We start from the raw sequence: 20,552 nt of genomic DNA on the forward strand, positions 1-20,552 counted from the left end.
TATGAAATTAGTTACTCGATCGAGCTCGAGTTCGAGCAAAAGTATACAAATATAAGTCGAGCTCGAATAGTATGATACTCGATTCGGTTTGACTCGTTTGCACCACTAGGGTTGCCTAATTTTATTTTTAAAAAAAACCTGTTTTTTAAAAAAATTATTGCTTAATATTTTTTATCATAATTTAATTTTTTAATATTTAATATATTATGTCAGTTCTGAAAACTAATACAAAATTAAAAAAACATACAAAATTTATGTATTCAAAAAAATATTACATGTATATGCACATCGCGTATATTTATGTGTTTTTTTTAAAAAAAAAATAACATGCATACACACATAGCGTACAAGAGATGTTAATTTTAATTAAATATTTTCTTTTACTTCGTGACTATGGCATGTATGTTATCTAATTTAAATTTCGGATTTTTATTCTTTGTATCGCATCAAATAAGTAAGAAAATGGTGCATCTTAAATGCCAAAATTAGCTATGATGCGGATCCCTTTATATCACGGATTGATAAAACAAAATAACGATTAATTATGATTAATAAGTTTATATCACGGATTGATAAACCAAAATTTTATTTTCGGACGATTTTTTCGGTTATATGCTAATAATGAACACCCCTAAATACTGCCAGAAGAAACAAAAAATAGGGAAGGGCACAGATGGTGGATAAAGAAAAAATAATTAATACTATGAACTACACCAGTAGGCCTAAATATGCAGTGATATGATCTGCACCATACAGACATCAATCTCCAGGCAAAAATGGAGCAAGTATCTATGGTAGCTCTTTTCTCTTTATTTCACCTATAATATATTACAAGAATATAAAGCAAGTGCAAATTTCTTGTACATTAAAGGGTTGTCCTGAGATGGGACACTTGCAGCACAAGGAAACTTTGCCTTTCAATTTCATCGAGCCAAGATATATTAGAAAACCGCACTCCAAAGAGCATTCTCGCCTTCTCCACATCTTCGGTGCACCTCTTTAATCCTATCAGCCGAATTGCAAATTCCGCTGCAGCTCCAGTCGAATGAAGCAACACAGATGTTGCCTGCTTGGGCCTTCCACTCACAGTCTGTGAATGTATAATATATAACATAAATCAACATATCAAACAAATAATTCAAATGCATATTTTAAGACTAGGATATATGTTACCAGGTGGTGTTCCACAACATAATCTTCGGTCATCTATGTGCTCCACATCCAATCCAATGAACCAAGCTCCCAACGACACATCCTCATTTGCATATTTATGCAATACATGCCTACCAAAATGAAACTTACACAAAATTCTACATATGTGAACATCTCAAGATAACAAGAAACAAGCCAACACTCACTGATTTATTGATATGTAGGTAGCCAAATCTTTAGAAATGGCATATAATTGCCCCGTAGCATGACGAAAATACTTGTTTCCTTGCTCACCAAATTTCCAATACTCAGGTTCATGATATCTCACGCCCCTGCCAAGGAAATGCCAAGATCATGGGCACGTAAGGTCCAGAAAGCGGAAATCCATCACATCAATCTATTAGAAGATATATATTCTAATACTCTTGCTTACTTTTGAGCCAAGACGGGACCTGATTTCATGCATCCAATATACACCCTTGGTTTGGAACGATGCCTAGCTAGAGTTGCTCCTAAAGTTGCTGCATATTGTGTTCCGAACATCCAAATGAGTGGCAGATCGCGAAAAAAAAAAAAAGAAAAGAAAGAAAAAGAAAGAAAGAAGGAAAGGGGAAAAAAAAAACATACACACACACATACACAAAGAAACAAAGAAACAAAAAAACAAAGAAAGAAGCTCCGATTAAATTTTGTTAGCATTTGTTTTGAATGCTTGCGCACTAAACCCTCACTATGTTTGCTTTTGCAAGATTGGAAAAATTGACTAAAACACAATATAAATGCTTAGGTAGTGTTTGAGAGAGCTTCTAGGAAGCAATTCTCAGCTTGTCAACAAAATTTCAAAATTTTGTTAAGAAAAAGCTGAGAAATGCTTCCTAAAAGCTCTCTCAAACACTACCTTAAACAGCTTAGTGTTGCCCTACTGAAATCTATAATCCCAAATCCTAAAACTTCATTGGCTATTTATAATTTATATACACTCCTTACGTGCCATGAACACATGTTGTCATATGTATCTTATACATGCAAACTTTCAAAGGGAGATTATTTGATGCATACCTATATTTACATGAACATCATCATCAACTTTGACATAAAAATCTGCATCCCAAAGTGCGACAGCGGTGGCAAAATAAGTCTTAGTCTTCGCTGATAGTTCAAGGTACCCCTCCACATGTTCCTAGTCAACCATTTAACGAAATTGTATAGCTTAAAATAGCCGTTGAATAGCAGAAGTAGGACTAGACACGAGTTGTTCCCTCATTAGGGAAGTCGAAGGCGCTAAAAAAAAGCAAGATATTCTGAAAAAATAAGCAAGTGTACCAGTCTCAACAAGTCTCCGTGTTTCTTATCTTCTGCTTCGATAGCTCTATCAAGGATACCACCTGACGTTGCACTAATAACCAGGGGATGCAATGAAAATGGACAACAATTTAAGAATCATTCTCATTCAAGTTCTTTGTAATTGAATAAAGGAATAATAATAAGGTGGTGAGAAAGTATCGTTAGAATATATAATCATCACAAAGTTGGAAAACTAAGATTTAAATTCGTTCAGAGACATTCCATGATACTTCACTTGTTTTTAACCAATAGCTATGGCAGCAATTGAATGAAAGAGTAGAGCAGCCATTTTTGTATGAAAAATCAAGTGCAAATGGTATTCTCATGTAACTTATTAGCTAAAAATTATTGTCCAACACAATGAGAGCAATCGAAATAAATTTCAAATGAGCAAGAATAACACTATAACAGTCACTCGAAATTGCTTAACATCAACAAATATAACTATTTCCCACCTGTGACCAATCACAAATCGAATGACGATGCCCTTTTCTCCCTCAAGCCTTTTGCGTTTATCACCTGAATTTATATGAAGAAGAACGAGTTAATGAAAAGGAACAAAAACAGAGAGCACCGAGAGACAAAGTTATTGTTTGGGATAGCTTCTAAAAAACACTTTTCAGCATCTCTTTGACAATTTTCAAAATTTTAAAAATTTTGTTATGGAGAAGCTGAGAAAGAATTGCTTTTTAGAAAATCTCTCAAACACTACCAAAATATATTAACTCAATTTCAATCACCTTCTAGCATCCACGTAGCACGCACCGAGTCTCTCCTCTTTCTACTGCTAAAGGCAGTATTTATGCCCACCACCATCAAGTATTTTCTTTTTTTGGTTAATTCGGGCATCTTCAGGTCTTCGGAGATGGGAGAACCACTGAGTAAGGAATCCTGTACAGCCCTGGCTGCAGCTAATTCCATCTCCAAATTTGAAATTGTTTTATCTAAAGTTCTGCACATTGTAAGTGAGCTTAAGTGATGCAATTTATGTCACTGATGAACATTAAAAATTATTCAAGGTCTAAGGAGCCTACTCAATTGCATGTTGAGACTTTGAAACTTCACTTAATATAGTCTTGGACTCACCCTTTACATCCTTCTGATAAATAGAAAATGATTAATAATATAAAGTGATGAACCTTTCAACTAATATAAAGACACCATGACTAAGCAAATCCCTTTACAATGAGAGTAAAGTTCAACTAGTTACTACATGAGTACTCACAACAGTTGGATCACAACCATCTGAAACCAAACTGAGTTTCTCTTCTCCTGCCCCAGTCAACCGTGATATATCTTTAGCTTCGGGCTCTGCCCACATTCTGTCACCAATAAATTTAAAGCAGTCAAGCTACGCCCACAGGAAGTCCTATGCAACAAAAGGAACAAGTGGAACAAACTCGTAGAGGCTGTTTCAATAACAAGCAAATAAATAGATTTTGCACAATAGTTTCCGAGTTTAAGTTAGAAGTGTCAGTTCCAGCTTGACGTAATGTTTTATCACATGCTAAATCTTGAGAGATCCTCGCAAAATATTTCTCCCACTAAAACCACATCTTCCCATTGATGGTAATAAAGAAATTTTACATCTGTGACAAGCCAAATCATCTTTAAGGTACCTAAATGTCCTAGATAAGGTAGACTATAAAAAATTTCTAAGTGAAATTGAATGGCATTAAAAAACCGTCTGTTAACTTTTAGATGCAGGAAGTGATAGGCAGCACGAGTGGAACTTTTTGTTAATAATTGGATCATAATCAATTTAACTTTCAAGAAACCACACCAAGAAGTCTACGACCACCTACATAAATTGATAATCATAGGCTGTCATGATTACCAATCACTAACCAAAATTTATAGTCATCAGACTCCATATTATACAAGTTAAATAAGGATTACATATGAAATAGTTCCATTTAGCAAGTTTAGTTCGAAATTGAAAATATCAAACCTGTCGGTGAAGAGCATCCCTGCACAGAAACATCCAATACAAAGGAAGATTGTGAGTTTTCTGGGAACCACATTCTTGGAAGTTGACTCCACCCCTCTGCTCTTCCAAGACATTATTTTATTCTTCAATTTAAACTCCCAATTGCTCAAATTAAGCACACCCCATATCAACTTTCACTAAATTCAGAGAATCCACTAAAAAAAAGGATCAAAGGTGATATCTTTCGCTTGATAGCTACCGATTTGCAGTAACCAATTCAAGAACACAAGGATCAGAACACCCAAAAAAAATAAAATTAAAACAACAAAAAGCTACACAACTGTCGCACGCAAAACAGCGTGCGATTTCTTACGCAGACTTCAAAACAAGATTGGAGAGATCAGAAAGAAAGAAAAGAAAGAAAGAAAGAAAAGCTAAAAAAGAAACAATGCTAGAAGATTTCCAGTGATTCGCTTTTTGCCAAGTCAATGGGACTTCTCTGAGCTTGTATTAATGATCTCCAAAGTGGGCAGTACAATTTTATCTGAACCTGAATTTATGTAGAGGTGTATTCTTCAATCCGTGATACTTAATTTCTAAAACGGAATATAGACGAAGAATTGAAGAAGACGAGTAAGTAGGAGTGGAGGTGTGTTCAATCTGCCAAGGCAAGAATAGACCCACCGCCCAACTCAACTGCTCTCTGTTCCATTCCTTTATTATTATTAATTTTATTCTGCATTTTTTCCTAAATCTTAATAATTTGACACTAAAACTACCTTTTTGTTTTTTGTTTTTAATTACACACATATATATATATATATATGTTATGAGAAGTATATTGAATTATATGTATATATGATTTCATGTATATTCACAAACATCTCTACATATTATTCATTTCTAACTTGAAAAATAGAACAGTGTAAGTGAAGAATGAAAAGAAATAGACAAACTCAGTGCCCATATAAAATAAACTTTGGGAAAGGGAATAATATTGAGTAGCATAAATTTTTGTCAAGAATTATGGTTTTTTTTTTAACTTTAAAATAATATATTATAGTTGATATCTATTGTAACTTATAATCCATCTAACACCAAAGTTTTAAATTTGAGATAAAGTTTTGAGTTCTAAAATCAATAATCACTCATCGACAATACAAAAAATATTGTAGTTTATCGATCGGTGAAATTGACATTTGAATTATCATTTTTATTCAATTTATACACTCAAGAGAGGCGGAATCCTTTTTTAAAATATTAGAATAAACTTCTAGCCGTCGGCAAAACAACTATATTTTTCCCTTTTAATTTCTATATCACAAATGTTTTTCCATGAATCAATAATTAGTCATGCTCATACACATGGTGCACGTGTAACGAACATGGGTCTCTCTTCAGAATTATCGAAGTTTATTTACAGGTCATAGCCAACTTTAAGTACGTTGGCCAATTTCTTTCTTTTTTTTTTTCTTCTTATGTTTATTTAATTAAATATTTATTATTGTTATATAGAATATATTAATCGGGAAAAGCTTTAAAAACAATGAAACACTCCATTACTGGTCGATTACATTTTTTTAATCCATTCAATGAATATAATTAATATATCAGATGATTAAATAAACTGTTACATTGCTCCAATTATTTTCCTGGGATGGAGCAGTAGGTGACGAGTAGTTCTCTTTTAGAAGCAGCTGCAAATTATGGTTGAAGTGGGTGGACAGCTTGCCACACGATCGGTTCGAAATTTCAATCTCAGTTGCTACTTTATAGTATTGTTTTAATATATGGTCAAATTGAGATATTTTATGAAATATAAAATCTCAAATATTTTGTGATCGATATCACTTGAAGTAGCCCAGAAAAGGGAGGGAAAAAACCTTAAGTAGCACTTTAATGAAACCCCAATCCCTTGATTTTAATACAACTTTTTTAGTTTGCTTGATAATTAAAAGCAAGGGCCGTCATGGTTTGAGACTTGCGTGTAATAATATATGAATATTAGGTATTGCAGATATTTTATTTTTAAAATTTATTTATGATATTGATCACAAAATTAAATATGACATGAGATTTAGTCAGATGTGAAATGTAATTTTGAAACTATTTTTTTTTTCTTCCAAAAATTAATTAAAAATAATATAGATATATATAAATAAAAGGGATTTTGTCTTGTATCTTTACATGTAATTTTAAGTGTACATGTCTCCTCCACATGATTGACAATCCTAGGCTCCACGCAAAGAAGCAAACTCAATCAATGCATTGGTTCTGTGTACTCGTAACTTTTTTTTTTAACGCAAATTGCATAACTATTCAAAATAGAGAAATACCCGAGGGATGACTTGACGACAGGTTAATATCCTATCTTGTACAATCAGACATAGAACCAATCGATCTTGCTAATATATGCGTTGTCTGATTCGCTAATTTATGGACAAAAGATAATGAACAAGATAGTAGTTTCGACGCAATCTTCCCGTAAGAAACTCAAACAAGAAACGTCCAATGCTACCGAATTTACCACTAAAAGTGTATTCGATTCGATGATAACATTAGAAAGATTATTGAGTTCTTTTAGCCAAGTGAAGGCCTCACGAACTCGTACTTTTATTACACCGATAGATTTGTTACACATAAAAATATTCATTTTCATTGAAAAACGCATTCCAAATAAATTAATAATTGTGTGTTTGTTGAGTTCCACAAAAATTCATTGTTATTATTATTTTTTTTAGCAGCTTGTAATTTTCTTCCTTAACAACACAAGATCAATTCTTATGTCTGTGGCTTCTATGCTACATCAAATGAATGTCATTCGATATAACTATGATCTTCGAAATTCATCCAACATATATATATAGTTATGATGTTCACTCGATATATTTATGATCTTCGAAATTTATCTAACACAGATCCTTGAATCGACGAAGAGCGTTGATCAGTCGAATGCCCACTGGATGAGGGCGAAATTAATCTTGTGTTACTTGACTTATTACTCACTTCCACTGTATCAAAAAATCAAATAATATTGGAAAACAAAAAAACAAAATAATAATAGTCTCTCGTCCATAAATCATAAGCAAACAGATGGGGGCATAGGTTCCCTATAGCACCTTTTTAACACGCTTCTCCTACCGCTATATATGAGCAAACGAGAGCCACACAAATATAATATTCACATCATTATTTTTAATTTAAAATAATATCACAAAGAATCGAAAATTTTAAAACCAGGAAAAATATTTCAAAAAATTATATGGTAAATTTCTATATATTTACGTGAACAAAAATACTTTAAAGCAGTGAATATTACTTTATATTACATGAATAATATTTGTTTAAAAAATATAAAAACAAATGAAGAACTTTATTTTATTATAATTAACCCATCTTGTTGTATGTATAACATGATTTTCAACGAGCTTAAAATTATTTCGTTTATAAAAGCATTAATATCAAACAATGTAAAGCTATATATATATATATATATATATATATATATATATAATTTCTTTCAAGTGCCTACTTATCATGCCTACTATCATGTTCATCAATGATGTGACATTATTTAATTGGATGTGATAAAGATGTGATCCAATAGAATAGTATCACATCATTTATGGACATGATAAGTGGACACATTTTTTGTCGGCAACATAAAAAATTTAGTCTCCGATCCAACAAAGATTCATAGATGGCGAACGTTGCGGGCCTGTTTCCGAAGCCATTCCTACTAGCTAGGCTTCCATCGATGAAGATATCGAAGTTTATATATCTCAACAAGTCCATCCAAATCAAGCCACCCACCCACCCACCCGAGTCCGTTTTCGAGCCCTTGCATCTTCGCGGCGCCGGCACTGTGCGTTGCCGCGTGTGAGCTCTCGTCGGAGGCGAGCGCAGCCAAGCCATGGCCGCAGCATCGGCTATACATATATCTCATGCACGCCGCGGCGTACGCGCGCTCGCGAGCACCTTCCGTTGATGGATAGGTCCACAGCTAGCCAATGGTTCGATTCCACACGTACAGATTCAACCCCAACATCGAGCTTTTAACCGGAGATACATGGAATGATCCCATTCGGGGATCGAGCTTCTGTCTAGATCCATGAACGTAACGTGCCACGCAGCGATCCGGGAAAAATCCGTCGTGTGAGTGATCGTATATCCATGAGCCGCTTTCTGGGCTTTGTTAATTGAGTCGCATGCAGTATAGACTTTCAACGGGGAATTTATGGATTCACACCCTCTATTAATTATCTTATATTATGTTTTCTTTCAAATGTCATTTTCTTTAGTGTGTTTCCAAAATTTATTACCATCTCCGTCACGTGTCAACAGACAAGTGTCTTTTTTCACACAAATTAATAAATTTATTGAGAAAATAAATTTTCGAAAGAAATTTTTTTATTTTATTTTTATTTAATGAAGATTTTAATATAATAAAATAATTTTACAAGTAGTTTATGATATTAATTTAATAGAGATAAATTAGTAAAAAAAATATGAAAGATAACATTAAATATGAAAACTAGAGTACTATATATTTGAGACGGATATAAAAAAAGAAATGTAGTCTAAATCAGTGGAACAGAAGAAGTATCTGTTATTTAGGAGAAAGGCTAGCTTTAAAAAAAAGCTATAATTGGATTGTGCTACATATTATTTTTCAAATTTATTAATACAATATGATTTTTAATATTTCAATCAGTTTAACTAAACTTATAAGTGATTAATATTCTATGTATGCTTTTGATTATACGTTTTATGAAGCAAGTGACACATTTCGAATTCGAGGACTCCGAATTGTGAAAATGAAGAAAAACTTAATATAATGTCACTGAAATGATGTCACAAAACCAACCTTTCTTAATTATGAAATTTTCGAAATAAAAAGGTCGATGGATCATGGGACATGGTCTATGCAGGTCCATAAATTTAAATATACGATTTAAATTAGAATAATAACAATCACACATCTATTGTGCTCTTTTTTTTTTTTTTTTTGTTGAAGTTAATGCATAAAATTGTGGACTGTAAGGTTAGCTGTTTTGTTAATCTATATGTTGATGATGTATTCCCATTGTTTATCTCTACAAAACCATTAGCAATAAAACACCAATAAGATTCTAATAATAATATAATTACGATTAAGTTTCTTATGAGATGATTTTACGAATTTTTATTCGTAAGACGAATCAATTCTGTTCATATTTACAATAAAAAGTAATACTTTTGACATAAAAACAATATTTTTTTTCCAAAAGTGACTCAAATATATCTTTAACACAAAATTGACACGTAAAAATGTCTCACATGAATTTTTGTGTATAATTATTATACGAACTGTTTTATGTCATTAATCAGTTAATCACAATTTATAATAAAAAGTTTAGGAAAATGCTACATGTAGCATTGTACAAAAGGTTAACATGACGCCATACTCGTTTTCCAAATTTTATTCATTACCATATATTGATTAATTGGATGTGGACAATATATATATGTCAATATCTAGTAATAAAAAGGCTCCAATTAATCCACTTTTGCGTGCTTAACCACAATAATTCTACCTAATCGATCGTCCACAATCAAGTATATTAAATGGATTCACAATAAGACAAAAGTGAAGTCAATCACAATATTTTAGAGCATGATCGTGTACTTTTTTTTGAGTGCTTGTGTAATTAAATCTAAGGTTGTGTTTCAATAGAAAGATTTTATAGTTTCATTGATAATAATGAAATAATATATTAGATCTTAAATTCATATAATATTTATTTATATATTAGTTATATAAAATATAATGTATTTTAATCAACACTATTATTATTATTATAATGTAAACTTAAAATACATCATAATTAAAATAAAATAATATATAAACATAAAACAGATGAATTTGAAGTTTATGATATTACAATTTTTATACAACAAAAACACATTATAATTGGAGCTTTTTTATTTAAATTCCTCGATCCCCATCCAAACGAACCTAAGATTCTTTAGAAATAATTTTAACTCAATAAATTTTGTAAGGATGAAAACCAAATTAATTAAATCGAAAACGGTAAAGATAATTTTATAAAAGACGATACTCTCTGTGTTTTTTTTCCTTTTATATTTCATTACACATACGGAATACTATTTTTAAACATAAAACACACACTAAGTACTATAATTTACCAAAGAAATGCACGATTTTAGTGATTTGCTTCGGGTCCCTTGGGTTCTGCATTAATCATACTAGTACAAAGTTCAAAAATTTCAAGAAAGAAAGAAAACATAGACGAAATTTCCTAAATGCGTTGATAAATAATGTACATAGAATGGATATATACACAAATTTTTAAATAGAACAAACGCGGCATCACGAAAATACATGGAATTTGCCCCAAGCTGCTAGCTGTACAATATTACCAGTGAGCGGAGGGGAGACACATTTATATTACAGGAAAAAAAAATCGACCATTACGACAGCTTCGTATCCTTTGTGCGCCGTAATATATGTATCTACGATTTTCTAACGTAAAAAATGTACAGTTTTTAATACTTTGAGCGAAATATTTACAATTTTTCCGAAGAATCAAGTGCCTGTGTGCTATTAATTCTTAAATAATTCGTCACAGTATGTATATACACACCATGTGTCCATGTTTGATGATTGATGAGGGCTACCAGCGGTTTGATTTTGATTCGAGAAATCCAGTTTTAGTCAAAACGGCGTTTCGCACACTGAGTAAATCTCTGCCTTTGAGAGTCCTTCCGGCACCTTCGCACACAGAAGATGAAGGCCGTATTTTCTTGGCGATCCATATATGAGGAGGAATCAGGATACTCCCTTCGATTTCTCCATCATCATAATCTTCTTCTTCAATGTCGCTGTTCCACCTGTTTCGTGCAAATCCACGCCCCTTGGAATCTGCATCCAGCCAAAAACGAGAATTGTCGTAGGTTTCTGAACACCTGGGTATGCTCAAAGGTGTTGTCCGCGGGCGACGTCGAATGATTTCGGGTTCGTTGGCAATGTAAGAATATTTGTCTGGATTCGATATTGCGCTGACGGGGTATTGGAGGCTTTTGGACATGTAATTCTTGTCCCTGGAAATGGAATCCTGTAATTCCTGAAAAGCTCCCCACACATGCTCCTCTTGGAATTCTTCGTTTTTTAACGATGTCCAGCCGCTGCTTCCAGGGCTGTATAAACCGTATTTATTCTCCATTCCTAGAAATATACACGCGAAAACTCGGTTAAAATTGGATACAATATTCTGCAATCCTACTATGAAATCAAGAACTTATAATACAATAGGGAACAAGCAATTAATTAAGCTAGAGAAAAGTTACCTTCTTGCACACAATTTTCCAGGCAAATGCTTTCCTCAGCGCAGTGTCGTGAAAAATTATGCAGCTTCAAGTATCAGCCCATCTTAAGCAAATTGATTTAAGGAATATTTAGAGGGTATAGAATATTGAAGGCTTGTTAATTAGTATATAGTGCTGGACACGGGATCTAGCTAGGTAAGCTTGTGTGTTGAATGAGACATACATGAAAAAAGGAAAAAGGAAATGGAAGGCAGACAAGGGGAAGCAATATAAAGACATTTCCTTAACATATAATTGGTATAAATTTACGTTTCTTCTTCTCTTTGTGGAAAGGTCAAATGGGATTTCACTTCTGTTGTATTTTTGCCACTCAAATAAAAAATAAAAAAAAAACGGAGTTCAGTCCTTTCGAGGTTGTTTCCTTGTGCCCACTTTTTCTTCATGGATTGTGACAATTAGTCTATTTTAAGATATCGACGGTCGAAACCAATGCATGCGATGCTGAGTTAAAGCCACGTGTGAGATACGATTTATTTGGACTATTCGTTAAAAAAATATTGTCGATCAATTATTAATTAACAATATAGAAGGCCTTGCGTTTTTACTTGAGCAATTAGTTGATTGGGGTTTGCGGTAGGTTCATCATTCATGCATTGAAATGTCACTGAAAATCCAAACTAACAGAGGTTGATTTGTATATATCGATGAATTTCAAATTTTTATATTTAAAATTTAAAATTTTGTGGTTTTAAAAAATCAAGATCATAAACTTTAAATTCACTCCTTACATATTTATATAAAACTACATTAATTAATTAAGATGTATTTTAAGTCCATCAAATAACTTAAGTGTAAATAAGTAAGGTGTTGATTTAAAACTTATTTATTGTTTCATTTTTATAAATAATAAAACTATAATCAAATTAAAATTTATTGATGTCAAATTCCCCATCCAAACACAACGTCAGATTCGTCTATATCGATAGATTTGATTACAAGAGATTTTACACGAAGAATAATTTGATGTACGGATCTAAAATAATGATCGAGCGTTCGAGCTCATTATTTCTCCAACTTAAACTAAATAAAAGATGTGTCCTCAGTTTAGGTGAAAGGAACAGTGATCGATAATGATATCTTACACATATATCACGATGGGCACGTTCGAATGAAAAGTGGAGTGACTAAATTTATGATTTATCCCTCTCGGTTTCCACATGATTTTAATATTCTAACTTTTTTCGAAAACATATGGATACTAATTTTTACCAAAAATATTACATCACTGAAGATAAATATGGCATCAACTGAACCAGTAAATGAAACTAGCGTACACAAAAAACAACTCTCTGGCAATGACATCCAACAAAGCAAAAGGGTCAAAAGAAATATTAAATCTGCTCCAATTGAATTAGATCAAAAGGATTTGAATAACACCGATTTTTTTTTTATTTTTTTTTGAAAAAAACACCGATTTAATTTGTTCATTGAACATCTCTACTATCTTACAAAATAAATTAACGTACTCAGATGAATTAAAGGCAGGCCGCCGCCATGCACCGAATCTGGCGCTTATAGCCAAAAGTTGAGACAGATGCGAAGTTTATTGAAGCCATTTTCAATACTCGGAGGAATCTTTCGTTGTATTTTTCATATTTAAAAAAAAAATTGTTACATATATCGACTATTGACAAAAAATAGTAAAAAGAAAGTGGCAGCCGCCAATCGTACAGCTCTCAAGAATCTTTGTTGAAATCAAAAGGATAATGGTCAATTGTCTTGGCAAACAATTCAAAAAAAAAAAAAAAAAGAAAGAAACAAGAAGTTTTCTGGAGGAATTTTGTACCATCTTTCCCATTTATGCAGACAAGAATTTCAACATCGTATTCTAGAAATACCAGAACAATTTACCCATAAAGTCGTGCATGAAGTGCATCCTGATAATTGCTGAACATCAGAGATACAAGTTCCTAACAAATCCCTCAACTATGTCGAACTTAATATCATAAATCTCAGTTTGCATCAAGACTAATTTGCACCACTACTCCTTCTGAATCCCATTATTAATATTTGTCATGATTTCCTCACAACGAAAAGAACCTGAGGAATGAAAACGGTAAACAGTTGCAGCTAATTTTTGCAGTATTGAATATTGATAATCGATCTATATATGAACCACTTCCTTTACCTAGTTAACCTCTTAGAACAACCACCACTTGAAAGAGACAAGCCAAACAACAATATATTTGGTCATTCAGAGACCTGAATTCAGGATATTAATAAAACTCATGAGTGCAAGAGATGTGAAAACTAATCTTATCACAACAAATTAACTTCAACAGCAGACCGGGCGTTCAACAACCAACACAATGCTTAAACATAAACAATGTGGCCGAAAAGATATATTTCTCTTCTATCAATGAAAATCTTCTAAGGCCTTCTCAAGAAACAAAAAAGGAAGTATTCTAGATTCCACCCTTTTATAATACTACAGAACACGTCTTATCTGCTTTGGGACTTAAACAAGTATTTGGTACAATGACAGAGGCTACATAAGAGGGACATGAGAATGAAGCAATGGCTATAAAAACAAGGATGCTAAGATTGATGCAATTGGATAAGCACAAATTCTTTTCTAACGGATCCGTCTTAGGTGACCTCTCGTCGGACAAATTAGATAAATCAACCACATTTACCAAAACAAATCCTAGCAACGACCTCTACGTGACACTTTTTCATGTTAACAATGTGATATCTCCTATCAAGGCAAGTCCCATGAGGTAGAGAAAGACATCATAAATGCAAGAAGAAGAAGAAAACAATTAGAACTTCAGTTGTTCACCCCATTTGCAACTACATAAGGGCCTCAGCTCCAGCAACAATCTCCAAAATTTCGCTTGTGATCTTCGCTTGCCTTTCTCGATTGTAAGCAATTGAAAGAGACCTCTTCAACTTATCCGCATTATCAGTAGCACTACTCATTGCATTCATTCTAGCAGTTAGCTCACTAGCATATGATTCTTGCAAAGCCCTCAATATCTGACTGTTCAAGTAAAGGGGTATCAATGCGTCAAGAATTTGTGCTGGGTCCTGCTCAAATGTGTAATTTGGTAACATTTTTACCCGTTGCATACCCAAAGCATGATCCCTCTCCAAAGTCAACTTCCCCCCTTTAGTAGTCAATCTAAAGAACTCGTCGTCATTAGCATCAACACTCTTCCCACTGGCATCACAAGCTTCACCTTTCGCAGACAAAGGAAGTAACGAATGTATCACAGGATCAGACTTAATCAAAGACACAAACTTTGAGTACAAAAGCTCCACTTTATCAACCTCCTCGCTCAAAAACAGAGAAAATACAACATCAGCAATCACTTGAGCTTCTTTTGATGTAGGAAAGCTTTCCCCTCGAAGAAATCTATCCACATTCACATCAGGCCTTCTACTAAAATGGGCATTGCCTTTTAGCCCTACGCTAATCAAAGTGTGATCCAATCCTAGATTCTTTAATTCCGTGATACGGGCATCTACCTTTCTCAATATCGCATTGTAAAAACCTCCGCAGAGGCCTCTATCACCAGTTATAACAACAAGAGCAACTTTCTTCACGGGCCTGATTACTGTTAGAGGAATTTCAACATCATCTAATTGACACTGCTGGTTTAAGTCGTACAGAACTTCTACGAGGGTTTCAGAAAAGGGTCGGCTGTTAATGACTGCTTCTTGTGCTCTCCGGACCTTGGCTGCAGAAACTAGTTTCGTTGCTTCGGTAAGTTTCTGCACGTTCTTAACCGTTTCAATTTTCTCTCGAAGTTCACGAAGCCCATTTCGAACAGCGGGAAGTGTTGGGAACTGACAAAAATTAAACCTTGAAGATGGTGTGGGATCAACAACAGGAAATGGGCTGAGCTGCGACCGGAAAGAGATTGAAGCTAAGTTGTGGAATGACAGTTCAGAGAAGATCATCGTAGATAAGCTGGAACTGAACATTGTATTTTCCTTTCGACTTCTTTCAAATGGGGGGTATCAGCGCATTGGGTTTTTCGGGTTTAAGGAAATTTTTCAGCAGCGAAATATCTGCACGTCATAGCACGAGCAGGAAAATCGGCGTAACCAGTCGATTTTCAGGCTTCCTTCGGAAGACAGTAAAGTGTTTCTGGCAGCTCGATCGCTTGTCGGAGCGTTCTAGGTTGATGGAGGTTAAGACTTAAGAAGTCGGGGAACCTAGAGTATCGGGGCTCCGTTTCTCTAACAAATTATGCATTAAATTCAGATTTAATAAATTTGTACGTAAAATATTGTTATATTTTTTTTTTGAGAATAAATTATAATTGTGTTTTATTATATATATATATATATATATAATTGCATTAAAAATGAAAAATGATTAAATATTTAATATAATTTAAGACCAAGCATAATTATTTAGAGAACTTTCTTAATAATTGCAAATGTGATCTTCGAGTTTGATGCAAAAACTGTTGTGGATGCTATAAAATCTCCGTCGGAAGATGACCCTGAATTTCGATCTATGATATATCAATGTAAATACATTTTGCCTCAAGAAACCTCGCTTTCGGTCTCGTTTGTTTATAGACAAGCAAACATAACAGCTCGTTCTTTACCCAAGTTACTTGTTTCTATACTAGTTTTTTTGTTTATTTTGAGATGCTGTGTTTTAATATTTGTATGATATTTGTCATTTTTTGAATGACTAATGAAAATTTCTTTTCAATATATATAGATTTAATTACATTAAAAAATGAAAAGTGTAAATATTTAATATAATTTAAGACCAAACATTATTATTTAGAGAACTTTGCTTAATAATATAATATTAAAAAGAGGTCTTCATTTTTGTTTAATATTATAAAACATAAATGCACTAGAAAGAAGATCACGTTTGATAGCTCTGCCAAGTCCCAGTAGCCATTTTCCTCTCGAATATTCGAGTCATGTAATTTATTTTTATTATTAATATTATTATTAGTAGTATCATTATTATTATTTATGACAATAAAACCCACACGGCGCCCCCTACTCGATAGTATAAACTTACGGACTAACATAAAAACTTGCAAATCACACCAGCAAGGTTTACGAGAAATCGAATTATTGATCATTGAACAAACGCTCATCTACTCAACTAGCTTGTACATTATCAAATGAGTATTTCATTTATCTCCATTACCGAATTTTTGTGGTGTCTTATACTGTCAATTGATTTATGAACTTGTGTAGAAATAGAACACTGACATACTTTGACGATGGAGCCATCCAACAATGTCACCAATCCAGTCAACTTAGCCAATTTGTGATTCAGGCGAAGAATAAGAAAAGATCTTTATACTTCAACTTTAAGTTGTACACAAAGTTTCAAAACATTGGGGAATGCAATCATGTACAACAGTAAAAATACTTCATGCTTACTACAATACAAGGGCAAGGAAAATTTTCACTACCTTCGAGGACAGCAAAACTGCAACGAGAGATTGGGATTGACCACGGAAAACACAACCGATATACTTCTGTAATTCGCAAGTTCTTGAGGTTGGACGGATCTATATCTTAGCTTGTGAGGCAAGTGCCAACGCTTTTGCTCTCGAATTCATTCTCACCCATTCCCTCTCTGCACGCCGTTGATGTTGTCTTGCGTTCTTTGCCCTCTTTGGGGCTAACCGAGTGTCTCTTTCTAGAAATGCTAGCCTGAATTTCTCAGCTATGGGCAATTCATCTGGACTTGAGATTGGTTGAAATGCAGGTCTTGGAATGAACCCAGACACAGCCCAAGTTCTCGGATCTATATCTTTGACGATCGGGTCATCCAATACATATTGCAATAATGCTTCTTGAGGAACTCCAGAGCCCCTGAAACCCAAAGGGGATGGTTTTGGATTTACTATAATGCGTGGACACTCAAGGGCTAAGGTCTCCTCTGAATCCTTGTCAACTGTAGGCTGAAAAATGGGCAGGAATGGTTAACAATAGGGTAACTGGATCTGACATCTGTTTCATTTTAAACTATGTTGAAATCAAGGGCCGAATCCAGGGAAAGGGGTGGTGAGACAGGATGAGTAGGGGCAGAAGGGGGTAATGTAATGAATTTTGAGGCTGAAACTTACAATTTTGGAAAAATTATAATAAATTTTTTATAACTTTCCGTTTTAGAAAATATTTAAAACAAGTATTGTACATAACAAAGTATGCATACCCATACAAGCCATCGAAGAGACTGTGCACCCTGTGCAACGTAGGTAGTATCAAGATCCTCCCACGATTCTCCCTCCAGATAAACGAGATTTGGTTTCAAGAAATTCAAACATGTGCGGGCAGCATAGTCACTCCTGGGGCAACCTCTGCAACATTAATTTGGTTCATTTCCTGTTATGAGTTTTATCCTCGATGTCAAAATCCATTGAGAGAGTTACATCAATCACATGGAAATGATGGCAAAACCCCGAAGTTATAATGCCAACAAATGATGGAAAAAAGAGCCTTTGTGGTTGATAGGTTATGCAACAGAACTATAAATCTCTTTATATAAGAACAAAACAGGAAAAAATAATGCTATATCAGCAGTAAATCTACCAACATCTCATAAAATGTTGCTTTTGCATACTAGCAAGATCGCTAACTGAACCAGAAAACGCTTATATAGTGCATACCCCCATCTCAATATCTCAAGAGCATGACAATGCTGAAGAAGTTCAGAAACGCCATTTGATGACAATCTGCTGCACCGACTGCAAAAATAATAGTTTCATGAAAGTAAATAAAGTTCAAGTTAAGACATCCAATACAACTATTAGGTCAGCTACACATAAATAAATCCAATACACCTGAAGCTAATTGACCAAAAATAATAACTCCAAGCACCAAGACAAAAGGAAAATACTTTCCCAATTTATATTGCATCAATGAACTTATCACTACCTGATATCCAAGGCTCTTAGATTTTTACAAATGGTAACTACATGTGTAATTCCGGTATCCGATACATCTGAACCAGATAGGTCGAGTATCTCCCATGAACATTCTGCAAAGGCAATGATAAGGTCATCATTCAGTAACTTTCTTCTTCTTGCAATTGCCACCAAAGCCATCTGAGAGATTCATACAGAAAGAGATATAACATCAGAAAAAATTCCAAAACTGAACTAACTGGCATCGAACCCCAATAAGAGATTCCTTCAATAACTAAACCAGCTGAACGCACTTCATTCGCTTGAAAGGAAATTAAAAAAATAAAACCCGACCTTAATATCCAAGGGGAAAGTAGAGGCAACCTCAGCCAAGTCGTCAATGATGTCCTCAAGATTGCTACCCACCACTCCAAGACACAAGCTCAACAAGCTCGGTGGCGAGCTCCTCTCGTTTGACGTCAAACATTCTGTAAAACCCAGCTGTTCAATTCATGAAAAAAATCAAGAAATCCCAAATTAAACAAAGAAGATTGCCTACGGGATTGAATGCTTTGCGCGCCTAAATTGTGGGTCCTTGGATTGGAATTGAGTTTTAAATCACAATATTTGATCGTAAGGCTTTCTGTAAATTTCCCCTTTTCCATCAACGAGAAAAGGCGGCTGAAGACGAAATTTACTGCCACAAAAATATGCCAACGCGCCCCTTCAATTTCCTGCGTTTCGGCCTTCCCTTGCTTTTCCGATCTTATTATACGAGGAATTTCCTTGGCAACATGTCGGTGTTTGGTCATAAACTGAAAATTGGGCTCAAGTTAAAGGCCTGACATATTAAATCATGAAATTCGGAAAACCTAATTAAGCCCAAACAGTTTTGACTATCACAATAGTGTGGATCTTATGCTATGCAAGCCCAAGCAATAAGAATTTTAAATTGTTATCATTACTTGCAATAAATAATATTGTTATGCCAATATATTTCTCACAATTTAAAATTATTGGAAATAAAATAATTAAATAAATATAACTTAAAAGAATGAGTAGGTCTCTTACGAGATGAAGATCTATATCCATGTATGAGACGTTGACCCGATCCATATCTAAACTTGAAATTAATACGCTAGCCCTCAATTTGTCATCTTCTAGTAATAATCCTCATGCGTTTTAATACAATATGTTCAATTGATCATTTTAAATTTAAATTAAAAAGACAAAGTTCTATGAGATTGTTTCATTTCATGCATTGATCAATTTTGAGTGATAACTCTTTGATCGTACCTAATCCAAAATAAAAATATAGTATAAAGTCGGTAATTTGAGTTTGACATGTTGGACCTACCTATCCCGCCACTAAAAAAGAGATAGTTTGGGTTACGATCTTGGAGAACATTTGAAGGCGGGTCAAAATATGCTGCCCCGCTAGGGTCGTGTTTTAGGGAACGACGAAATGGGTTAACTTGTGAATTTTTTTTTGAAAAAAGAAATATTATATTATTTGTAGTAGTTTGTTTATGGTTGGTAAGTTCTCTTTAGTGCATCAAATTCCTAAAGTAATTCTTCTGTATAGAAGGGTATGTGTGGAAATGGAAATGGAAATGGAAATGGAAATGTGATGTTCCAATAAAAGTTGATGCCCCTAACAGATATATGAGTCTAATCCGACCCGAGCCCAATAATCCATATTTTTGGAAATATACTTTGAGGCCGTTCTAGTCTTATTTTATGAGAAGCCCAGTTTGGGATGGCCCTGTTAGGGAATGGACTCATGATTATAAATTCATGGGCTTGAGCCCTAACTGGTATGGTTGAAGCCCGACCCAAGCCCAGGAAGGGCCCAATATCTAGAACCTTCCAGTACTCTCGGACACATGAAGATC

At 34.0% G+C, this 20,552-nt stretch overlaps 3 protein-coding genes across 5 annotated transcripts; all 3 read right to left on the minus strand.

Moving 5' to 3' along the window:
* Positions 1 to 677: 677 nt before the first annotated feature.
* Positions 678 to 5,132, minus strand: LOC140894301 (probable beta-1,3-galactosyltransferase 2). 2 transcript variants are annotated; one of them, XM_073302773.1, is made up of 11 exons: positions 4,448 to 5,132; positions 3,722 to 3,818; positions 3,531 to 3,592; positions 3,237 to 3,448; positions 2,952 to 3,015; positions 2,476 to 2,548; positions 2,212 to 2,332; positions 1,586 to 1,673; positions 1,359 to 1,484; positions 1,174 to 1,283; positions 678 to 1,090 (listed from the first exon to the last, which is right to left on the minus strand). In XM_073302773.1, exons 1-11 carry the CDS (start codon positions 4,558 to 4,560, stop codon positions 942 to 944), a joined length of 1,215 nt encoding a protein of 404 aa, XP_073158874.1. In that variant the 5' UTR covers positions 4,561 to 5,132; the 3' UTR covers positions 678 to 941. The 2 variants fall into 2 exon arrangements, with proteins under 2 accessions (XP_073158874.1, XP_073158873.1); XM_073302772.1 differs by having other exon boundaries at positions 3,531 to 3,595.
* An 8,504-nt stretch (positions 5,133 to 13,636) lies between these two features.
* On the minus strand, positions 13,637 to 15,980 carry LOC140865063 (ATP synthase gamma chain, chloroplastic-like). Of its 2 annotated transcripts, XR_012144481.1 has the most exons (3): positions 14,598 to 15,980; positions 13,944 to 14,017; positions 13,638 to 13,855 (listed from the first exon to the last, which is right to left on the minus strand). XR_012144481.1 is itself a non-coding variant. In XM_073269567.1 (2 exons), the coding sequence occupies exon 1, from the start codon at positions 15,743 to 15,745 to the stop codon at positions 14,609 to 14,611; it is 1,137 nt and encodes a 378-aa protein (XP_073125668.1). In that variant the 5' UTR covers positions 15,746 to 15,980; the 3' UTR covers positions 13,637 to 14,017; positions 14,598 to 14,608. The 2 variants fall into 2 exon arrangements, 1 of the variants encoding a protein (XP_073125668.1); XM_073269567.1 differs by having other exon boundaries at positions 13,637 to 14,017.
* Positions 15,981 to 17,086: 1,106 nt separating this feature from the next.
* On the minus strand, positions 17,087 to 19,469 carry LOC140894484 (uncharacterized). The gene is made up of 6 exons (XM_073302983.1): positions 19,217 to 19,469; positions 19,012 to 19,145; positions 18,689 to 18,858; positions 18,421 to 18,498; positions 17,967 to 18,111; positions 17,087 to 17,712 (listed from the first exon to the last, which is right to left on the minus strand). The coding sequence occupies exons 1-6, from the start codon at positions 19,467 to 19,469 to the stop codon at positions 17,317 to 17,319; spliced, it is 1,176 nt and encodes a 391-aa protein (XP_073159084.1). The 3' UTR covers positions 17,087 to 17,316.
* Between the last annotated feature and the right edge of the window lie 1,083 nt (positions 19,470 to 20,552).

The sequence above is a fragment of the Henckelia pumila genome, chromosome 4 (genome assembly GCF_033568475.1).
Source record: "Henckelia pumila isolate YLH828 chromosome 4, ASM3356847v2, whole genome shotgun sequence".
Classification (NCBI taxonomy): Eukaryota; Viridiplantae; Streptophyta; class Magnoliopsida; order Lamiales; family Gesneriaceae; genus Henckelia; species Henckelia pumila.